We start from the raw sequence: 16,810 nt of genomic DNA on the forward strand, positions 1-16,810 counted from the left end.
CGCAGAACAGACCCATTTTCATTCCATCGGAATGCTACCGAATTCCCAGCAGTGCTATAATTCTAAAATCATAAAGTTTTTATATGGGGATCAAATATTAAATAATCTGTAACTAATATTATCTGTCGAGGATATTCAAGCACGTTGGTGATTCGTATTTTATATGCAAGGTTGAATAATATGTTCAAGAGTAGGATTATCGGCATAGAATTTCGACAGCAATAATTATGGTTCATAAAATCCATTATTCATGGTTAATTTAACGCCCTACATGATTTATAATTTCCTTTCGTTCAAGACAAGATTTTTGGAATTACAATACATCATTATTCTGCCACACTGAATGTAATGTTTTGTAATGATAAGCAGCCTACCCAAAATGTAGTCAGAATGTGGCACACATGATGCTCTTCCCGTGGCAGTATTTATGAGGAGGCTAATAAATTCTCGTGATAATTTCCCTGTCGCCCAAGGTGTGGGCCCAAAATCCAGCATATCGCAGGCTCTTCGCATCATAAACACCACCGAACGACACTCCACTTTTTTTTCTCTCTCGTTTCATTTTCACTTTTATTGAAAGCAATCTTTATTTCTTTATGACGCGGAAAACCGGCTTGGCCTGGCCCGGCCCGGCCGGGAGTGAAACTAAACAGCGGAAAATGTACATCAATATTTGTTCTCATTTGTAATTTATGTTTTGTGGCAACGGGAAAAAATTGATAAATTAAAAACAAGCTAAGCGAAAGGAAACAAGAGTAATGTTATCGCAGCAAATAACACACTGGTGCACAGTAGGGGCAAAAAAATTAAGCTAAAAGCTTTGCCGTTTGTTTTTCATTTTCTCGGTGCCACCCACCGCGCGCGCCCTACCAGTCATAATAATCACACAAAAATGGTTCAGAAAAGCTACACATTTCCAGCTTCAGCATTTCTACGTTCCCATATCCTATCCGATGCTTTCGAACAATGGGCAAATATGTAGGGTGGAAAAGTAAAGAAGCTTTTCGATCGGAAGCCCAAACTCACACTACCGACCAATGCAAGATGTTTGTGAGTTTTTGTGATAATCTTGTTACTTACATCGAACTTCGGGTTTCGTTTTGCTCTCAAATATTGTCTATTGACCAAATCGATCTCTAAGTTAGGCGCAAATTGAAGACAACCACTTCATTTAAACCAGATAATGAGAAATCTGTAAAATTACGTTACAACGTTCTTTGTTTTTATGGACATCGCACAGCATAACTGGAATAAGTTTCGATGTTGAATTCTTTATGCACTTCCACTGTTATTATCGGCAAGGATTATTCGTCACTCTACTTCCTTGCTCTAGAAAGTCAAGGAAATCGCGTATCTTCCAAACCAAATTTTGGACATTTCTCACCACCACGTGGAATCGTTTCACCCACAGTGTCGCCCTTCAGAATAACTGAATCGTCGAGTGCTTTCCGCATGTCGTATATTCTTCATCATCGTAAATGCCATAAATACCAAAACAAAGAAACTTTATTGCAGCGAACTGCCAGTTAAGTCATGTTCCCAAATATATGGCGATTATAAAAAAGAACGAAAATTTATACTTCAGAACTTCAACGCGAATGCCGGACGGAGGGAAATGAGCGGAAGTGAGAAAAATCATCGCGATTCGCTTCTGCATGGTTGTAAAAAAATAATGTCTACCAGCAAGGAGCATATTGCCCACGCCTTTCTCAGTATCCCGGAACGGAGCCCGAAAGAAGATAACCGATCCGGTGGATCCTTCCGCAAGGCGTTGGATCCGGCGATCCCTTTGCTTGGGGCGTCGTCGCGTGGTGGAACAGGAAATAATATTTCATCTTTAATAAAAATCAAACATTTAATCAAATCACGTCTCAAGTGAGCGATGGCTGTGTACAGGGGAAAGCGCAATAATGATCAAAAGCAGCATCATAAATGAAAACTTGAACGAAAATGAACGCATTCCACTCTAATAAAGTTTTACATTAGAAAACCCTTTGAGAGCTTCCGATCCAAATTTAAATGTACCGTAGCGATGTGGACATTAAACGACGCAATTTGTTCTCTCTGAACTCAGCGGAGAGATGGGTGGTGCAAGTAGGAAAAGTAAACAAATTATCTTTATTTTGGTATTAAAGGAGTCTGGAAAGAAAGATATTTTAGTTACTAGATAAAGATTGTCGCTTCGGTTCCCTTTGTTCTGCTGTCCGGAACATGTTGGGTACCAAGCTGTCAAATCGTATGGATTTTCCTTCTTTGACATTTAGCTCCCCTATCCTCGAAAGCAAAAGATGTTCCGGACAGCGACGACAGCGACTAAAATATCTTTCGTCTGGAAACAGTTTTCAGGCATTTATTTTGACTTTTTCAATAGTCGTCATCACTTTTCTCCTAGAGCTTTTGATCTTGACCGCCACTTCAACGGAGGAACATTCAAGTACTGGCGTACAGTGGCACGTTTGACGCCCAGATGCGTACAGTTGAATTCGTCGGCTCAAAAATAGAAAACGCAACTTTACATTAATATGTAAAGTATCCGAAAAAATTGGCATAAAAATACGGAGACATTTTTTTTCGCCTAGTGTTGACCTCAAAAGTACCTACCTACCTGGATACCTGGTTGGCTACAGCGGCGTTTTGCCTTGCGTATTGTAATCGTCGGTCTTGGGCGATGTTCCTCCAGTTTCCCCGAACGTTTAGGGTCTCCAGGTCCGATTCTAGCCAGCGTGTTCGTGGCCTTCCACGAAGTCACCGGCCTCTATCCGGTTCTCTGTTGAATATTGCTTTCGCTATTCTTTCTTCCGACATTCGCACTAAGTGACCGGCCCACTGAAGTCTGCCATATTCTATACAATTCACAATATTTTCTTCTTTGTATACTTGATACAGCTCATGATTCATGCGTCCACCACACACCATTTTCTAGTTTTCCTCCAAGTATTGTACGCAGCACTTTTCGGTCGAAAACCCCGAAAGCTCTCCGGTCCGCCTCTTCTAAGGTCACTCCTGACGGAAACCAAGTCCAAAGTGTTCGTGTTTCCGGGGGCACACCACTCGATACGGAAGCAACGCACAACTGTCATTTTTATTATTTCACGCATTCTGCTGTACAGAATCCCATTTGTCCGGGTAACGTTGGAGGAATGCCTCCGAGAAGAAAAAGTTGTCAGTCGTCATCAGGCAACCGTGACGGTAAGGCGCGTACGCGTACTCCAAACGCCACCGTATTCGGCGACTGACGGGGGTTTGGTGGAGGGGCTGGGAATCAGTCTTCAAGAGTGTTATAAAACTTAAAATGTTACTTGAGCTTTGTCACAAAATACTTACCATTTTGCACTTAGTTTTTTTTTCGAAATTAATCTGGACTATTTTTTTGAAAAGGCCCCAACATGATCTGTTTATTGAAGTGATCGTGAGAAACAATCAGAATAAAAAAAACACATGGGCCGCTCCCCATAGTGCGTTTTAATTCATTTTTTATATCCGTCATTTTAGGACCGTAAAATTTGTTTCCATAACTAATCCTGTATCTTTAAAAACGTTTTCTGATAATTGCTTTGAGATTACTGGTCAGAGCCTGAATTTTTACTATAGGGGAGGAGAGGACCGCCAGCTGTCATCGAGAGAAAAAGTATAATTATTGAAACTTCACGCGGTGTGGTATCCTCCAGGAATTCCTCCGGAATTCCTCCGGCAGTTCCTCCAGGAATTCCTCCGGAAGTTCTTCCAGGAATTCCTCCGGAAGTTCCTCCAGGAGTTCCTCCGGAAGTTCCTCCAGGAGTTCCTCCGGAAGTTCCTCCAGGAGTTCCTCCGGAAGTTCCTCCAGGAGTTCATCCGGAAGTTCCTCCAGGAGTTCCTCCGGAAGTTCCTCCAGGAGTTCCTCCGGAAGTTCCTCCAGGAGTTCCTCCGGAAGTTCCTCCAGGAGTTCCTCCGGAAGTTCCTCCAGGAATTCCTCAGGAAGTTCCTCCAGGAATTCCTCCGGAAGTTCCTCCAGGAATTCCTCCGGAAGTTCCTCCAGTAATTCCTACGGAAGTTCCTCCAGTAATTCCTCCGGAAGTTCCTCCAGGAATTTCTCCGGAAGTTCCTCCAGGAATTTCTCCGGAAGTTCCTCCAGGAATTTCTCCGGAAGTTCTTCCAGGAATTCCTCCGGAAGTTCCTCCAGGAATTCCTCCGGAAGTTCCTCCAGGAATTCCTCTTTTGAAAAGGCCCCTACATGATCTGTTTATTGAAGTGATCGTGAGAAACAATCAGAATAAAAAACACATGGACCGCTCCTCTTAGTGCGTTTTAATTCATTTTTCAAATCCGTCTTTTTAGGACCGTAAATTTAGTTTCCGTAACTAATCCTGTATCTTCAAAAACGTTTTCTGATATTTGCTTTGAGATTACTGGTCAAAACCTGATTTTTTACCATAGGGGAGGAGAGGACCACCAGCTGTCATCGAGAGAAAAAGTAGAATTATTGAAACTTCACGTGCTGTGGTATCCTTCCTCCAGGAATTCCTCCGGAAATTGCTCCAGGATTTCCTCCGGAAGTTCCTCCAGGAATTCCTCCGGAAGTTCCTCCAGGAATTCCTCCGGAAGTTCCAGGAGTTCCTCCGGAAGTTCCTCCAGGAGTTCCTCCGGAAGTTCCTCCAGGAGTTCATCCGGAAGTTCCTCCAGGAGTTCCTCCGGAAGTTCCTCCAGGAGTTCCTCCGGAAGTTCCTCCAGGAGTTCCTCCGGAAGTTCCTCCAGGAGTTCCTCCGGAAGTTCCTCCAGGAATTCCTCAGGAAGTTCCTCCAGGAATTCCTCCGGAAGTTCCTCCAGGAATTCCTCCGGAAGTTCCTCCAGTAATTCCTACGGAAGTTCCTCCAGTAATTCCTCCGGAAGTTCCTCCAGGAATTTCTCCGGAAGTTCCTCCAGGAATTTCTCCGGAAGTTCCTCCAGGAATTTCTCCGGAAGTTCTTCCAGGAATTCCTCCGGAAGTTCCTCCAGGAATTCCTCCGGAAGTTCCTCCAGGAATTCCTCCGGAAGTTCCTCCAGTAATTCCTCCGGAAGTTCCTCCAGGAATTCCTCCGGAAGTTCCTCCAGGAATTCCTCCGGAAGTTCCTCCAGGAATTCCTCCGGCAGTTCCTCCAGGAATTCCTCCGGAAGTTCTTCCAGGAATTCCTCCGGAAGTTCCTCCAGGAGTTCCTCCGGAAGTTCCTCCAGGAGTTCCTCCGGAAGTTCCTCCAGGAGTTCCTCCGGAAGTTCCTCCAGGAATTCCTCCGGAAGTTCCTCCAGGAATTCCTCCGGAAGTTCCTCCAGGAATTCCTCCGGAAGTTCCTCCAGGAATTCCTCCGGAAGTTCCTCCAGGAATTCCTCCTCCAGGAATTCCTCCGGAAGTTCCTCCAGGAATTCCTCCGGAAGTTCCTCCAGGAATTCCTCCGGAAGTTCCTCCAGGAATTCCTCCGGAAGTTCCTCCAGGAATTCCTCCGGAAGTTCCTCCAGGAATTCCTCCGGAAGCTCCTCCAAGAATTCCTCCGGATATTTCTCCAGGAATTCCTCCGGAAGTTCCTCCAGGAATTCCTCCGGAAGTTCCTCCAGGAATTCCTCCGGAAGTTCCTCCAGGAATTCCTCCGGAAGTTCCTCCAGGAATTCCTCCGGAAGTTCCTCCAGGAATTCCTCCGGAAGTTCCTCCAGGAATTCCTCCGGAAGTTCCTCCAGGAATTCCTCCGGAAGTTCCTCCAGGAATTCCTCCGGAAGTTCCTCCAGGAATTCCTCCGGAAGTTCCTCCAGGAATTCCTCCGGAAGTTCCTCCAGGAATTCCTCCGGAAGTTCCTCCAGGAATTCCTCCGGAAGTTCCTCCAGGAATTCCTCCGGAAGTTCCTCCAGGAATTCCTCCGGAAGTTCCTCCAGGAATTCCTCGGAAGTTCCTCCAGGAATTCCTCCGGAAGTTCCTCCAGGAATTCCTCCGGAAGTTCCTCCAGGAATTCCTCCGGAAGTTCCTCCAGGAATTCCTCCGGAAGTTCCTCCAGGAATTCCTCCGGAAGTTCCTCCAGGAATTCCTCCGGAAGTTCCTCCAGGAATTCCTCCGGAAGTTCCTCCAGGAATTCCTCCGGAAGTTCCTCCAGGAATTCCTCCGGAAGTTCCTCCAGGAATTCCTCCGGAAGTTCCTCCAGGAATTCCTTCGGAAGTTCCTCCAGGAATTCCTCCGGAAGTTCCTCCGGGAATTCCTCCGGAAGTTCCTCCGGGAATTCCTCCGGAAGTTCCTCCGGGAATTCCTCCGGAAGTTCCTCCAGGAATTCCTCCGGAAGCTCCTCCAAGAATTCCTCCGGATATTCCTCCAGGAATTCCTCCGGAAGTTCTTCCAGAAATTCCGTCGGAAGTTCTTCCAGAAATTCCGTGGGAAGTTCTTCCGATGCCAACGGCAAAGAAAATAGTCGGCGGCCACAGGTCTAACCGGAAGTGGGCCGTCTTGAATTCTAAAATGGTGCCAAACACTGATTTCCGGCTTCCACTCATCGAGCTCATCGAGGCAATACCCATATTGCATGGGTTTTCAGTCTTTTTAGCAAACCAGAAATCCGTACCTTTAATAGTTTGAATCTACAATGCTCGGTTAGCGGACAAGAGACAAAAAATAGTAGTCTTCAATGCTATGTTTTCAAATTCTCTCGTTTCAGTAGGCAAACAATAGCGCTTGAACCTAGGCGTACATGCCAGGGCATGGAAACCGTTCAAAAATGATGTTAATTGTTTCATGAGCGTACACATCATTGATGTACAACTGCAAGCATTAATAAGGACAAAAATGGTAGAAAAAGTTGATTCTATAACTTTCGAAGTTTATTCCAAGTGATGCAGCTCCTAGGAGACGACTGGCTAGGGGGCGCGATCGCTCATGTTGAAGATGTCAAGCGTTGCATGGGCCCCGGACCGTGTCAACCGGGTGGTGTTGTGGCCCTCCAGCTCGCCGTTGGACCAGACGACTCCGTTCCGGTTTGAGACGGTGTTGCCCCACGATTGGTGCTTTGCCTTCAGATCTTCGGCAATGATGAACTACCCCTGCCGCCGAGTGAGCTTGACTATATCCCTTTGTAGTTCAGTCGACGTGCCGTCGTCAACTTTAACTTGTGTGAGACAATAAGCCACGATGAACGTGACGACTCCGACGGAGGTGGTGACTTTGAATTTAAAGTTCGGCAGCAGGCGGAAGGCGATGTTGCTCCGCAAGGCGATTGCCACTCATCCACCTCTGGATCTTGTTCGATCGAACCAGCCTGTGGCATTCACCTCATGACGTACTTCAGGTGGGTTTCAGCGATGAAAGCCGCGTCAATCTCATTCTGCTGAAGGAAATCGCTGAGCTCGTCGATTTTGCTCTTGAGCGAGCAAGCGTTCCAGTTTATCGACTAAACCTAGAAGCCATTTTCAATGACGAAAAGACCCAGAGTGTAGATCTGGTTGAACCGGCTGCTGCTGCCAGTCGCTTGTGTGGTTCTAACGGTGGGAGGATTGAAATCGCTCGACGAGGAGCCGCGATGGCCAGATCGTTCACCACGTTGAAGACAAGAGCACAGTTCTTCTCCGGTAGGGTCCTGGTGGAAGCCTTCTTCCGGATTTTCAGGAACTTGGCTCACATTGGGCAGCGATTTAGGGTGACCCGATGTTTGTCACCACAGTTGACGCACTTGGGATCGATTTCCTCCACGCAACGTGAGTCGGATGGGGTTCGCCACACTTGTTGTAGCGTGGCTTCATGGGGCAGTTCCTGGTGTCGTGCCCAAAATTGAATCAGTTGGTGCACTGCGTGACGTCGCGGTGCACTGGCCGATGTCTCTATCAGTCAACGACGGTGTAATTTATAACGCCAACCAGCTTCAGGTCCTTCCAGGTGGTGGAGCCATGCTCCAGATGGATCAGGTAAAGCTGGTGGCGATATCTCCTCGCCTTGTCGTGACGAGCGATCTTGTGAACGGCCACTGGCTTCAGGCCACAGCTTTCGAGCTTAGCTTGGAGCTCCTCTTCCTTCATGTCGTGTAGCCCTCGCAGCAAAGCCTTGAACGGCTTCGTGCCGGGGTGGTCATGAGTGTAGTACTCATACTTGTGGACCTCGAGGAACTCCACGACGGATTGATGATGATCCCTGTTGGCCGGCATCACTTTCACGCCCTCGCTGCAGAGCCGAAAAGTACATTTCAGCCCCTTAGCGATCAGCTGGCGAATTTTTGGGCGTAAATCCGGCGGATCGCCCTTCACAAACACGGGCGGGCACTTCTCCTTCCGCTCCGGTTGCACCTGCGGCAGCTGCGATTGCTGCTTCTTCCTCTTTTTCGGCGGATTGCAGGCATCGTCGATTGGCAACGATGAATATACGTTGCTCTGCAAAAGCTGCTTGGCGGGGTTACCCGCGCCTCCAAGTGCAGTATGCTTCAGTACCTTATCCGTGACCGAGTCGGCCACCGACTCTCCCATGATGGGTCCAGGAGAAAATAAGGCCATCCGACGAAGCGAAAACGTAAACACAGCGAATAAACGAGAAAAAACACTTGGAAAAAATGCGCGAGCAAAAAGCACGTCCGTAATACTGTACAAACTGAGGATTAGATCCAAACCCTTGATTTTGAAGTCTGTGCTTGTAATACATGTACGGGATTGGTTGTTTTACTATTTCTAAACTGTTTGCCAATTTTCAATAATAAGTAGTTGAAAATCGTTGACTTTTCTTCGATCAACTGGTCTAATAAATTGAAAATGCATTAAGAAACGGCTGAGCTAATAATGTTCAAAGTCTATTATATTTTCGTAACGGTCTCATATTTTGGCACTCCCAATATAGAAAACAAAGACGAAGCCTCACATCAAAGGAAACATCACCCAGCTCTACACAACATGTTAGGTGATTTCTCGAGGAATATTAGAATTAATACTCCTGTAAAATACCAATTGCCATTAAAATGTGCAATTCATAATTGTATCTGCGATGCCCCACGATCGACCTCTTGTGAAATCTAGATCCTCTGTATGTGGGCTTCGTAGCCGTGCGGTAAGTGACGTCAGCCGTCTAAGCGCATCATCGTGCTATAGAGTGTGGGTTCGATTCCCGCTATGGTAAGAAGAAAACTTGTTGTATATACGGAAAATTCCCCACTGGTCCAATGGGTGTTGTGTGCATGTCCTGTCTTATAATGCTAGGTGTTGAGTATTTATTCTGTGCGATCTCTGGTCGAAAACGGTGATCCTGTCTTTTGTATGAAAACATTTGAAAGCTTTTGCTTTAAGGCAATAATACGCCAGTGTTAGGAATATAAGTAGCTTTCGGGATTTGTATCAAAACGTAGCCTAATAATTAAAATGTGATCAATCCAATCCAATCTTTCCAATCATCAGTTGATTCTCTACGCTTTATACAGTCATGATGAAGTAGAAACTACAAGCTAAGCTATTATTGTGTCACTAATTAACGAAAAGCCTTTGTCAACTAACTCTTTTATAGCCTTTCCTTGCTTATCTCTGCCCCATTTCGATACGATACGACAGATGTTTTTGCTTTCAAGAATAAAATGGACTCATATTTAGCCAAAGGGAGGGTTTGTCGTTGCTTTCGTTTTAAATCCTCTTTGCCCGAACCATGTTTTAATGCAAAAACCATTGCTGGTGGCATGCGGTTCCGACGACCATGATGATAATGATGATGACGACGACGGCGATAACGAAAACGATGCCGACAGAATGGCGGCCGGCGGTTTGGAAAATTATTGATACTTTTTTATCTCATTTTAATTGCAGGAGTGCTTGGCCTGGCTTTTATGAAAAATTGACGGGCCGCTGCATCCTTCCGGTGTCGCGTCTACCAGCAGGGAGACCAGGCGGACCACCCACACGAGGACCCACCACCACAACGGGAGATACATCAGGACGTCGGTCCTCAAAATAGCGAGCAATGTCCACGTTGAATCAGCACAACAATATGTGCCACTCCAATTTAATATTCATCATACTTTTTATTTTTAACGGTGAGTAGATCCATTTTTTAATGTTTCACTTGTATCTACGGGAGACACTGGGCAAAAAAAAATCAACTCTTTGGTAAATTGGGTTGTATTGCACGAGCGTTACAAGCTGCAACATTTCGGATGTTTTGTTTATATTGCGCGCTCAACATGATGTGTAATTATTTTCGTTTAAGGCTCGAGGCCAAGCATTTTATGCGAAATGTTTATCGGAGCCAGTTTGATAGCTGTCAGATATCGCTGGCGTCGTATTTTATTTTCCAGCAGAAATTACCTTTCCTGGTGTAGTAACTAAACGAATATGGTTTCGCTCCTGAACATATGACATCAGTAAACTATGACGCAACGGATGCCCTTAAAATCTCTACCCAAATGATCTATAATCTTGATAAATTATTCACCTCTAAATTAGAACTTCCACTTTCAAGTTATGATGATCCCAGGAAATTAATCCACAATGTCGTTTGCTTTCCCTCCAGCATAGGGTGCTCGTGTTCCATTTCTTATTTTACGTCACCCGCCCATTAGTGCAGAACATTAGGCTGAATTGGATTTAATCTTCTTTTGGGTTGTCCCGTGATATAGTCCGGATCGGTCCTAAAGCCCGGTGAGGCAGTCTTGTGCCTACTTTTATTGGAATTGTCTGCGGGGACTTCCTTCGAAAGGTAAACTTGGAAACTTCGACAGAACTGTAAGTCCTCGCCACCTTTTGAATATCAAAGAAGCGATTCGAATTCAATTATTTTCCCTGGTGAGTATCGTTTACCGACCTGATCTGGCCGTCTGGTTCAATAAATGGAGCGGTGGCCGCACTGCTCGCTCGAACACTGACCAGGAAAAGGTCAAGCAACAGAACGTGTAAGCCCAGTCGAAGAGCCTATAATCCAAAAGGGCAGAATGGTTTTGTTTCGAGCTGTAGATAGACGCAGCACAGCCAGACCCACTACAGAAGAGATACTCAATGTTCAATGAAGTGTTGTGTTAAAAATGTGATTTTATTCAAATGAGCTCGTGTTTCATTAGTGATAACGACTTTACTCGTGTTTTATGTAAATGTACCGATTTCCACAAGTAGGTATTATTTTAATGAGCCAATTGTACAGTGCGGGCTATGGAAAAGTGGAAGAGCTCGGGCATCATTGGTACCATGCCCGCTGCTCTTTGTGATTGTGGTGTGAGTGCAATTAGAGCGATGGTTGGGCAGAGTGTGTTGCAGAACATGCGTTTACATTTGTTCGCTCTGGCATCACCCACCCACCCTTCGATACATTTTAAACTGTCGGCCACCAATCAAGGATCAATCGATAGATGCATTCAGATGAATAACGGTGCTGATGAATTTAAGTACCGATTGTGCAGGAAATGGAATGAATCGTAATGAAGCAGTAGCTACGGATGATTTATTTGGGCCGTATGTTTGAATCAATCGTTACTTTTAAAGAGAAATTGACGGACTAACTTTAATATAAATGTTGGATTCATTGCATTTGACTAACAAAATTTACGCAATATAGAAAATATCACTTTTATTTATTTAGCTTACATCTAAACCGATAACACTGAATCAACAATTTGACGCCACAATACATCTCTTCATCCTCGGTTGCGCCCCACGCTCGACAAATCGTTTTGTACTTGGTTTGCCCACTTCGCTCGCTGCGCTCCTCATATTCTTGTTCCTTCCGGGTCGGAATCAAACACCATCTTTGCAGAAGTGCTGTCCGGCATTCTTGTAACATGTCCTGCCCATCGTATCCTTCCAGCTTTCGTCACCTTCTGACTCATTTCATATCAATTCATACGTACATTTATTGTAGGAGGTTCTCCGCTATGAGCTTGAGGGGTATTCCATACGATTTGCTATTAATTAACACTACTAAACTACAGCTTGGACAGAAAAATGGGTAATTTTTTGGTGGCGCTTGGTGCGATTTGGCAGAACCCCAGCCAAATGGTCATAAGCACGCGTCGCTCAATAACTCCAAGTGCTTGCAAGTCCTTGCATGCTTGTATGGCCCAAGTATCATGCCCAGTGTTGTAAAATGTCATTTGCATTCGTTTGTATAATTTTCCCAGAACTTTTTTCAGAAGGTAGCTATCAATTCATGTTGTATGACGAACTTATAGCGGTTAAATGGGCCTACAACTTTGTCTAACGAGACTTTGCTGTAAATATGTAATCTGGGGCGTGGGAGGCAAAATGTCATTCAAATGACATTATGTCAAATGACACGTGACATTTTGGAGAGTTTTCACTCTCCAGCCTTTGATGTTATACTTAGAGCAATGTACCCTTGGACAAAAATATAACCCTACTCAAGCGTTATGAGTACATTCCAAATTATGGAAGAAATTTTGCTTCTAAAGAAAGTTATGAACAAATTAGTCAAATGACATGCAGATGACATTTTACAAGCCTGATCATGCCCGTAGAGTACTACCGTCCTTATGAGCGTTTTGCACATGATACATTTGGTGCGGGTGTGAATCTCTTTCTTAATCTAAGTGTCTTCTGGAACCCATAGTAGGCCCAACTGCAACTTCGTCCTCTCTTGAGCCTCTTCTTATCATGTAGGTACTTTGTCTTCGACGTGTTGATGACTAGTCCAATCCGTTTAGCTTCGCTTTTCAGTCTGATGTAGGCTTCCTTCATCCTTTCAAAGTTATGTGCCATGATATCAATGTCGTCGGCGAAACCAAATAACTGGACGGACTCCGTGAAAATCGTACCACTCGTGTCAATCCCTGCCCTTCGTATTACTCCCTCCAAAGCGATGTTGAATAACAGACACGAAAGACCATCACCTTGCCATAACCCTCTGCGCGTTTCGAAGGGACTCGAGGATGCCCCTGAAACTCGAACTACGCACATCACCCGATCCATCGTCGCCGTGATCAGCCGTATCAGTTTTTCCGGGAATCCGTGTTCGTGCATTAGCTGCCCTAGCTGATCCCGATCGATTGTATCATATGCGGCTTTGAAGTTGATAAATAGATGATGTGTGGGCACGTTGTATTCGCGGCATTTCTGCAATACCTGACGTACAGCGAACACCTGATCTGTGGTAGAGCGTTCACCCATAAATTCCGCCTGGTACTGCCCCACGAACTCCCTTGCAATTGGTGTTAGTCGGCGGCATACAATTTGGGAGAGTACCTTACATGGTACGCCTACAGGCGGCGTTCAGCAATGTGATTGCGCGGTAGTTGCTACAATCCAGCTTATCACCCTTTCTGTAGATGGGACACACGTCACCTTCCATCCACTCCTGCGGCAGAACCTTATCCTCCCAAACCTTGGTAATTACTCAGTGCAGCGCTCTATCCAATGCCTAAACACCGTAGTTAAACAGCTCTCCTGGTAGTTGATCAACTCCAGGAGCTTTTGTTGTGTTTCAGCCGGGCGATCTCCTCCTGGATTTCCGGGAGATTCGAAGCCGGAAGTCGTAAATCCTGCGCGCTTGCTCCCAGGTTCGTTACCATACCGCCACCGTTGTTTGCCACATCGCCATTCAGGTGTTCTTCGTATTGCTGCAGCCACATTTGGCTCACCTCACGCTCGTTTGTAAGAAGGTTCCCGTTTATATCCTTACACATATCGGGCTGTGGGGCCCTCCTTAGCCGTGCGGTAAGACGCGCGGCTACAAAGCAAGACCATGCTGAGAGTGGCTGGGTTCGATTCCCGGTGCCGGTCTAGGCAATTTTCGGATTGGAAATTGTCTCGACTTCCCTGGGCATAAAAGTATCATCGTGTTAGCCTCATGATATACGAATGCAAAAATGGTAACCTGGCTAAGAAACCTCGCAGTTAATAACTGTGGAAGTGCTTAATGAACACTAAGCTGCGAGGCGGCTTTGTCCCAGTGTGGGGATGTAATGCCAATAAGAAGAAGAAGAAGAAGAAGAAGACATATCGGGCTGTGGCTCTTACGTGAACTGTACAGTTGCTCCGTATCTTCACGGTCTCGATTTTCCTGCTGGCCTTTTTTTCTCCGAAAAATCGAATTTTGTCTGTTCCGCGCCCGTTTGTATCGTGCCTCGTTCGCCTTCGTACGGTCGTCTCGTCCATGCTGCATTCTTCTCTTCCACTAACTGCTCACATTCGCCACCAGTCATACCAGTCTGAACCGGGGGCTAGACACGGTGCAGCGATTGCGGTGCTACCACTGGCGGATCGAATATCTCTCCAGCCATTTTCAAGAGAAGCTGCGCCTAGCTGCTCTTCCATTGGGTGTGCCACTTCTAGCTAATGCGAGTAGCTTTGGGCTAGTATACCGTCTGGTAGTCGTCAATGTTAAGCCGCGGCGGACGACTCCGACGCGTGTTGTACACCGTCGAGTGTTTTGAGCGCAGACATACTGCATCGAGGTAGCGGTCGGATTCAATATTCGCACTGCGGTAAGTGCGTACGTTCGTGATGTCGGAAAAGAATTTACCGTCGATTAGAACGTGGTCGATTTGGTTTTCCGTTACTTGATTAAGTGATTTCGGACTACCATTCCGCGGGAGGCTGCAAAGTTTATGCATCGTTCGTTGGCCGTTGTCATTCGATGCGGTGTGCAGACTATCCGGTCCGATGACCGGTCTATACATTTCCTCCCGTCCTACCTGAGCGTTCATGCCACCAATGACGATTTTGACATCCCGCAGTATGTCTCCTCCAGCTGTACATAGAACGCTTCTTTCTCGTCTTCGGGTCTCCCTTCGTGTGGGCAGTGCACGTTGATGATGCTATAGTTGAAGAAACGGCCTTTTATCCTAAGCTTGCACATCCGTGCGTTGATTGGCTGCTACCCAATCACGCTGTTGGCGCCCACAGGGTTGTTCGCTGGACCGAAGGTTTTTCTTCACCGCAATAAACGGCAATCAGTTGACTAAATGAGTGTGAACTTCTCGGAAAACACTACTTTCTTTGTTCTTTAACCAGAACGGAGTTTAGTAGCACATTTCCACTCCTTGTGTGTCTCACACTTCGAACCGAATATTGCTTTCCCACTTTTCGGATTTAAAGTCGCGGATAAGCACTTGCTTTCGGAATTGTTAGAGACGATTCGAATTTAGGGTGGAATTTGTCGCGCACGATCGTTTATTCTCAACCGTATAGATCGACGAGTTGGAATGTACTGTCTCTTAACGAGATGATCAACGGACTCATCGGCTATCTTAATGTATATGGATAGTGGTCAGATAGGAACATTATCTCTTCTCTCGTATTTCAGGCAATACATTGGCTTATAGAGAGAAGTATATAACATGGCAAGTTACATATGTATAGAAGTAGTATAAATTCACAGCATTAGGGTGATAACAAGAATATTAGATCGAACTTATCTAGCAGATTCAAATCATAGGCTTATACATTCCGGCCACCTTTGAAATAGCTTATTTCAAATCATCTTAAACACTAACACTTCTGTATCTGGCTGCATGAAGCTGTGAGACTCTCATCGCTTCTCTGTTGACAATGATCGAGTTCGGCGATGAGTCGATGTGATCGAAGACTGGATGATGTACATAGCAGTCGTGATGTGGAGCCGTGGCCTCGGTGTTGTCGTCAGAAAACAAAAAAAGACCAGGTAGATCATTCGGGTGGATTTAAAATAATGGAACGATAATTACCTGGTTCAAAATGATATGCGCCTCGAGCTAGTTTAGCACTGCTCTACTGTTGGTTTTCGGATGCACCGGATGGCTGATGAGTTTCGGTTGGTATTGGCAGCAGGGCAATCCGCGCGACAGGCCGCACGACGTTTTCTGAGGAAGCAGTCTTCAACGTGACCACTCTGACGATGCCGTCCTTCCCTGGGTGGACCTTAACTATTCTTCCGAGGGGCCACTGGGCAGGCGGAAGGCAGTCATCTTTGACCACGACGAGTTGTCCAGGTTTCACGCGATTTGAGGTTTGGCAGCCTTGCATAGCCCTGGACTGCAACTGCTGGAGGTATTCCGGGTACCATCGTGCCCATATTCGTTGCAGATGGCGCTGGGTTTGTTCGTAATGGTCAAGTCGGTTTTCAGGAATGTTGCTTGAACTAAATTCAGGAACAGCTTGGAGATTGGAGCCCACTAGGAAATGTCCAGGTGTCAGGGCTTCCAGATCGGTTGGTTCCGACGACAGGGGTGTCACCGGACGGGAATTGAGGCACATTTCCACCTGTGCTAAAAGGGTGAGCAGGTCCTCATACGACAAACTGGTTTTGCCGATTTCCTTCAGGAGGTGGGTCTTTGCGGATTTCACCGCAGCTTCCCAGAGACCTCCGAAATGGGGCGCTCTTGGAGGGATGAACTTCCAGCGGATTTCGTTGTTGGCGCACCACGAGAAAATTTGGTTTCGGTCTTCATTGTCCTGCTTCAGCATTCTGTACACCTGGTGTAGAGCATGAGATGCTCCCTTGAATGTAGTCGCATTATCGGAATGGAGTTCACAAATATTCCCTCTCCGAGCTACCAGACGGCGCAGCGCCGCAAGGAATGCCGCTGTTGTTAGGTCGCTCACGAGCTCTATGTGGATGGCTCGTGTCGAGAAGCAGATAAAAATAGCGACATATACCTTCGTTGGACCACGTTTACGAATCGGTGACTTGACGTAAAAGGGTCCACAATAATCTACGCCACAGACAGAGAAAGGTCGCGTTGGAGTAACGCGCGAAACTGGAAGATCGGCGACGGTTTGCTGGATCAAATTTGATTTGCTGCGAAAGCAAGTAATGCACTGATGGTAGACGCCTCTGACGAGATTTCTTGCGCCCAGTATCCAGAATTTTTGACGTAGACTAGCCAACATTAATTGTGGCCCAGCGTGGAGTAGCGTATTATGGTACTGAACAGCAAGGAGACGT

At 46.1% G+C, this 16,810-nt stretch overlaps 1 protein-coding gene across 4 annotated transcripts in view; it reads left to right on the top strand.

Annotated features, from left to right (window-relative positions):
• Positions 1 to 16,810, top strand: part of LOC134227861 (zwei Ig domain protein zig-8-like) — a 706,001-nt gene that overhangs the window by 255,829 nt on the left and 433,362 nt on the right. For all 4 annotated transcript variants that reach the window (XM_062709547.1, XM_062709550.1, XM_062709548.1 and 1 more), the window contains one exon: positions 9,748 to 9,974. In XM_062709547.1, coding sequence (XP_062565531.1) covers positions 9,902 to 9,974 — 73 coding nt within the window. In that variant the 5' untranslated portion in view covers positions 9,748 to 9,901. The remainder of the gene's footprint in view (positions 1 to 9,747; positions 9,975 to 16,810) is intronic.

This window comes from Armigeres subalbatus, chromosome 3 (assembly GCF_024139115.2).
Source record: "Armigeres subalbatus isolate Guangzhou_Male chromosome 3, GZ_Asu_2, whole genome shotgun sequence".
Lineage (NCBI taxonomy): Eukaryota > Metazoa > Arthropoda > Insecta > Diptera > Culicidae > Armigeres > Armigeres subalbatus.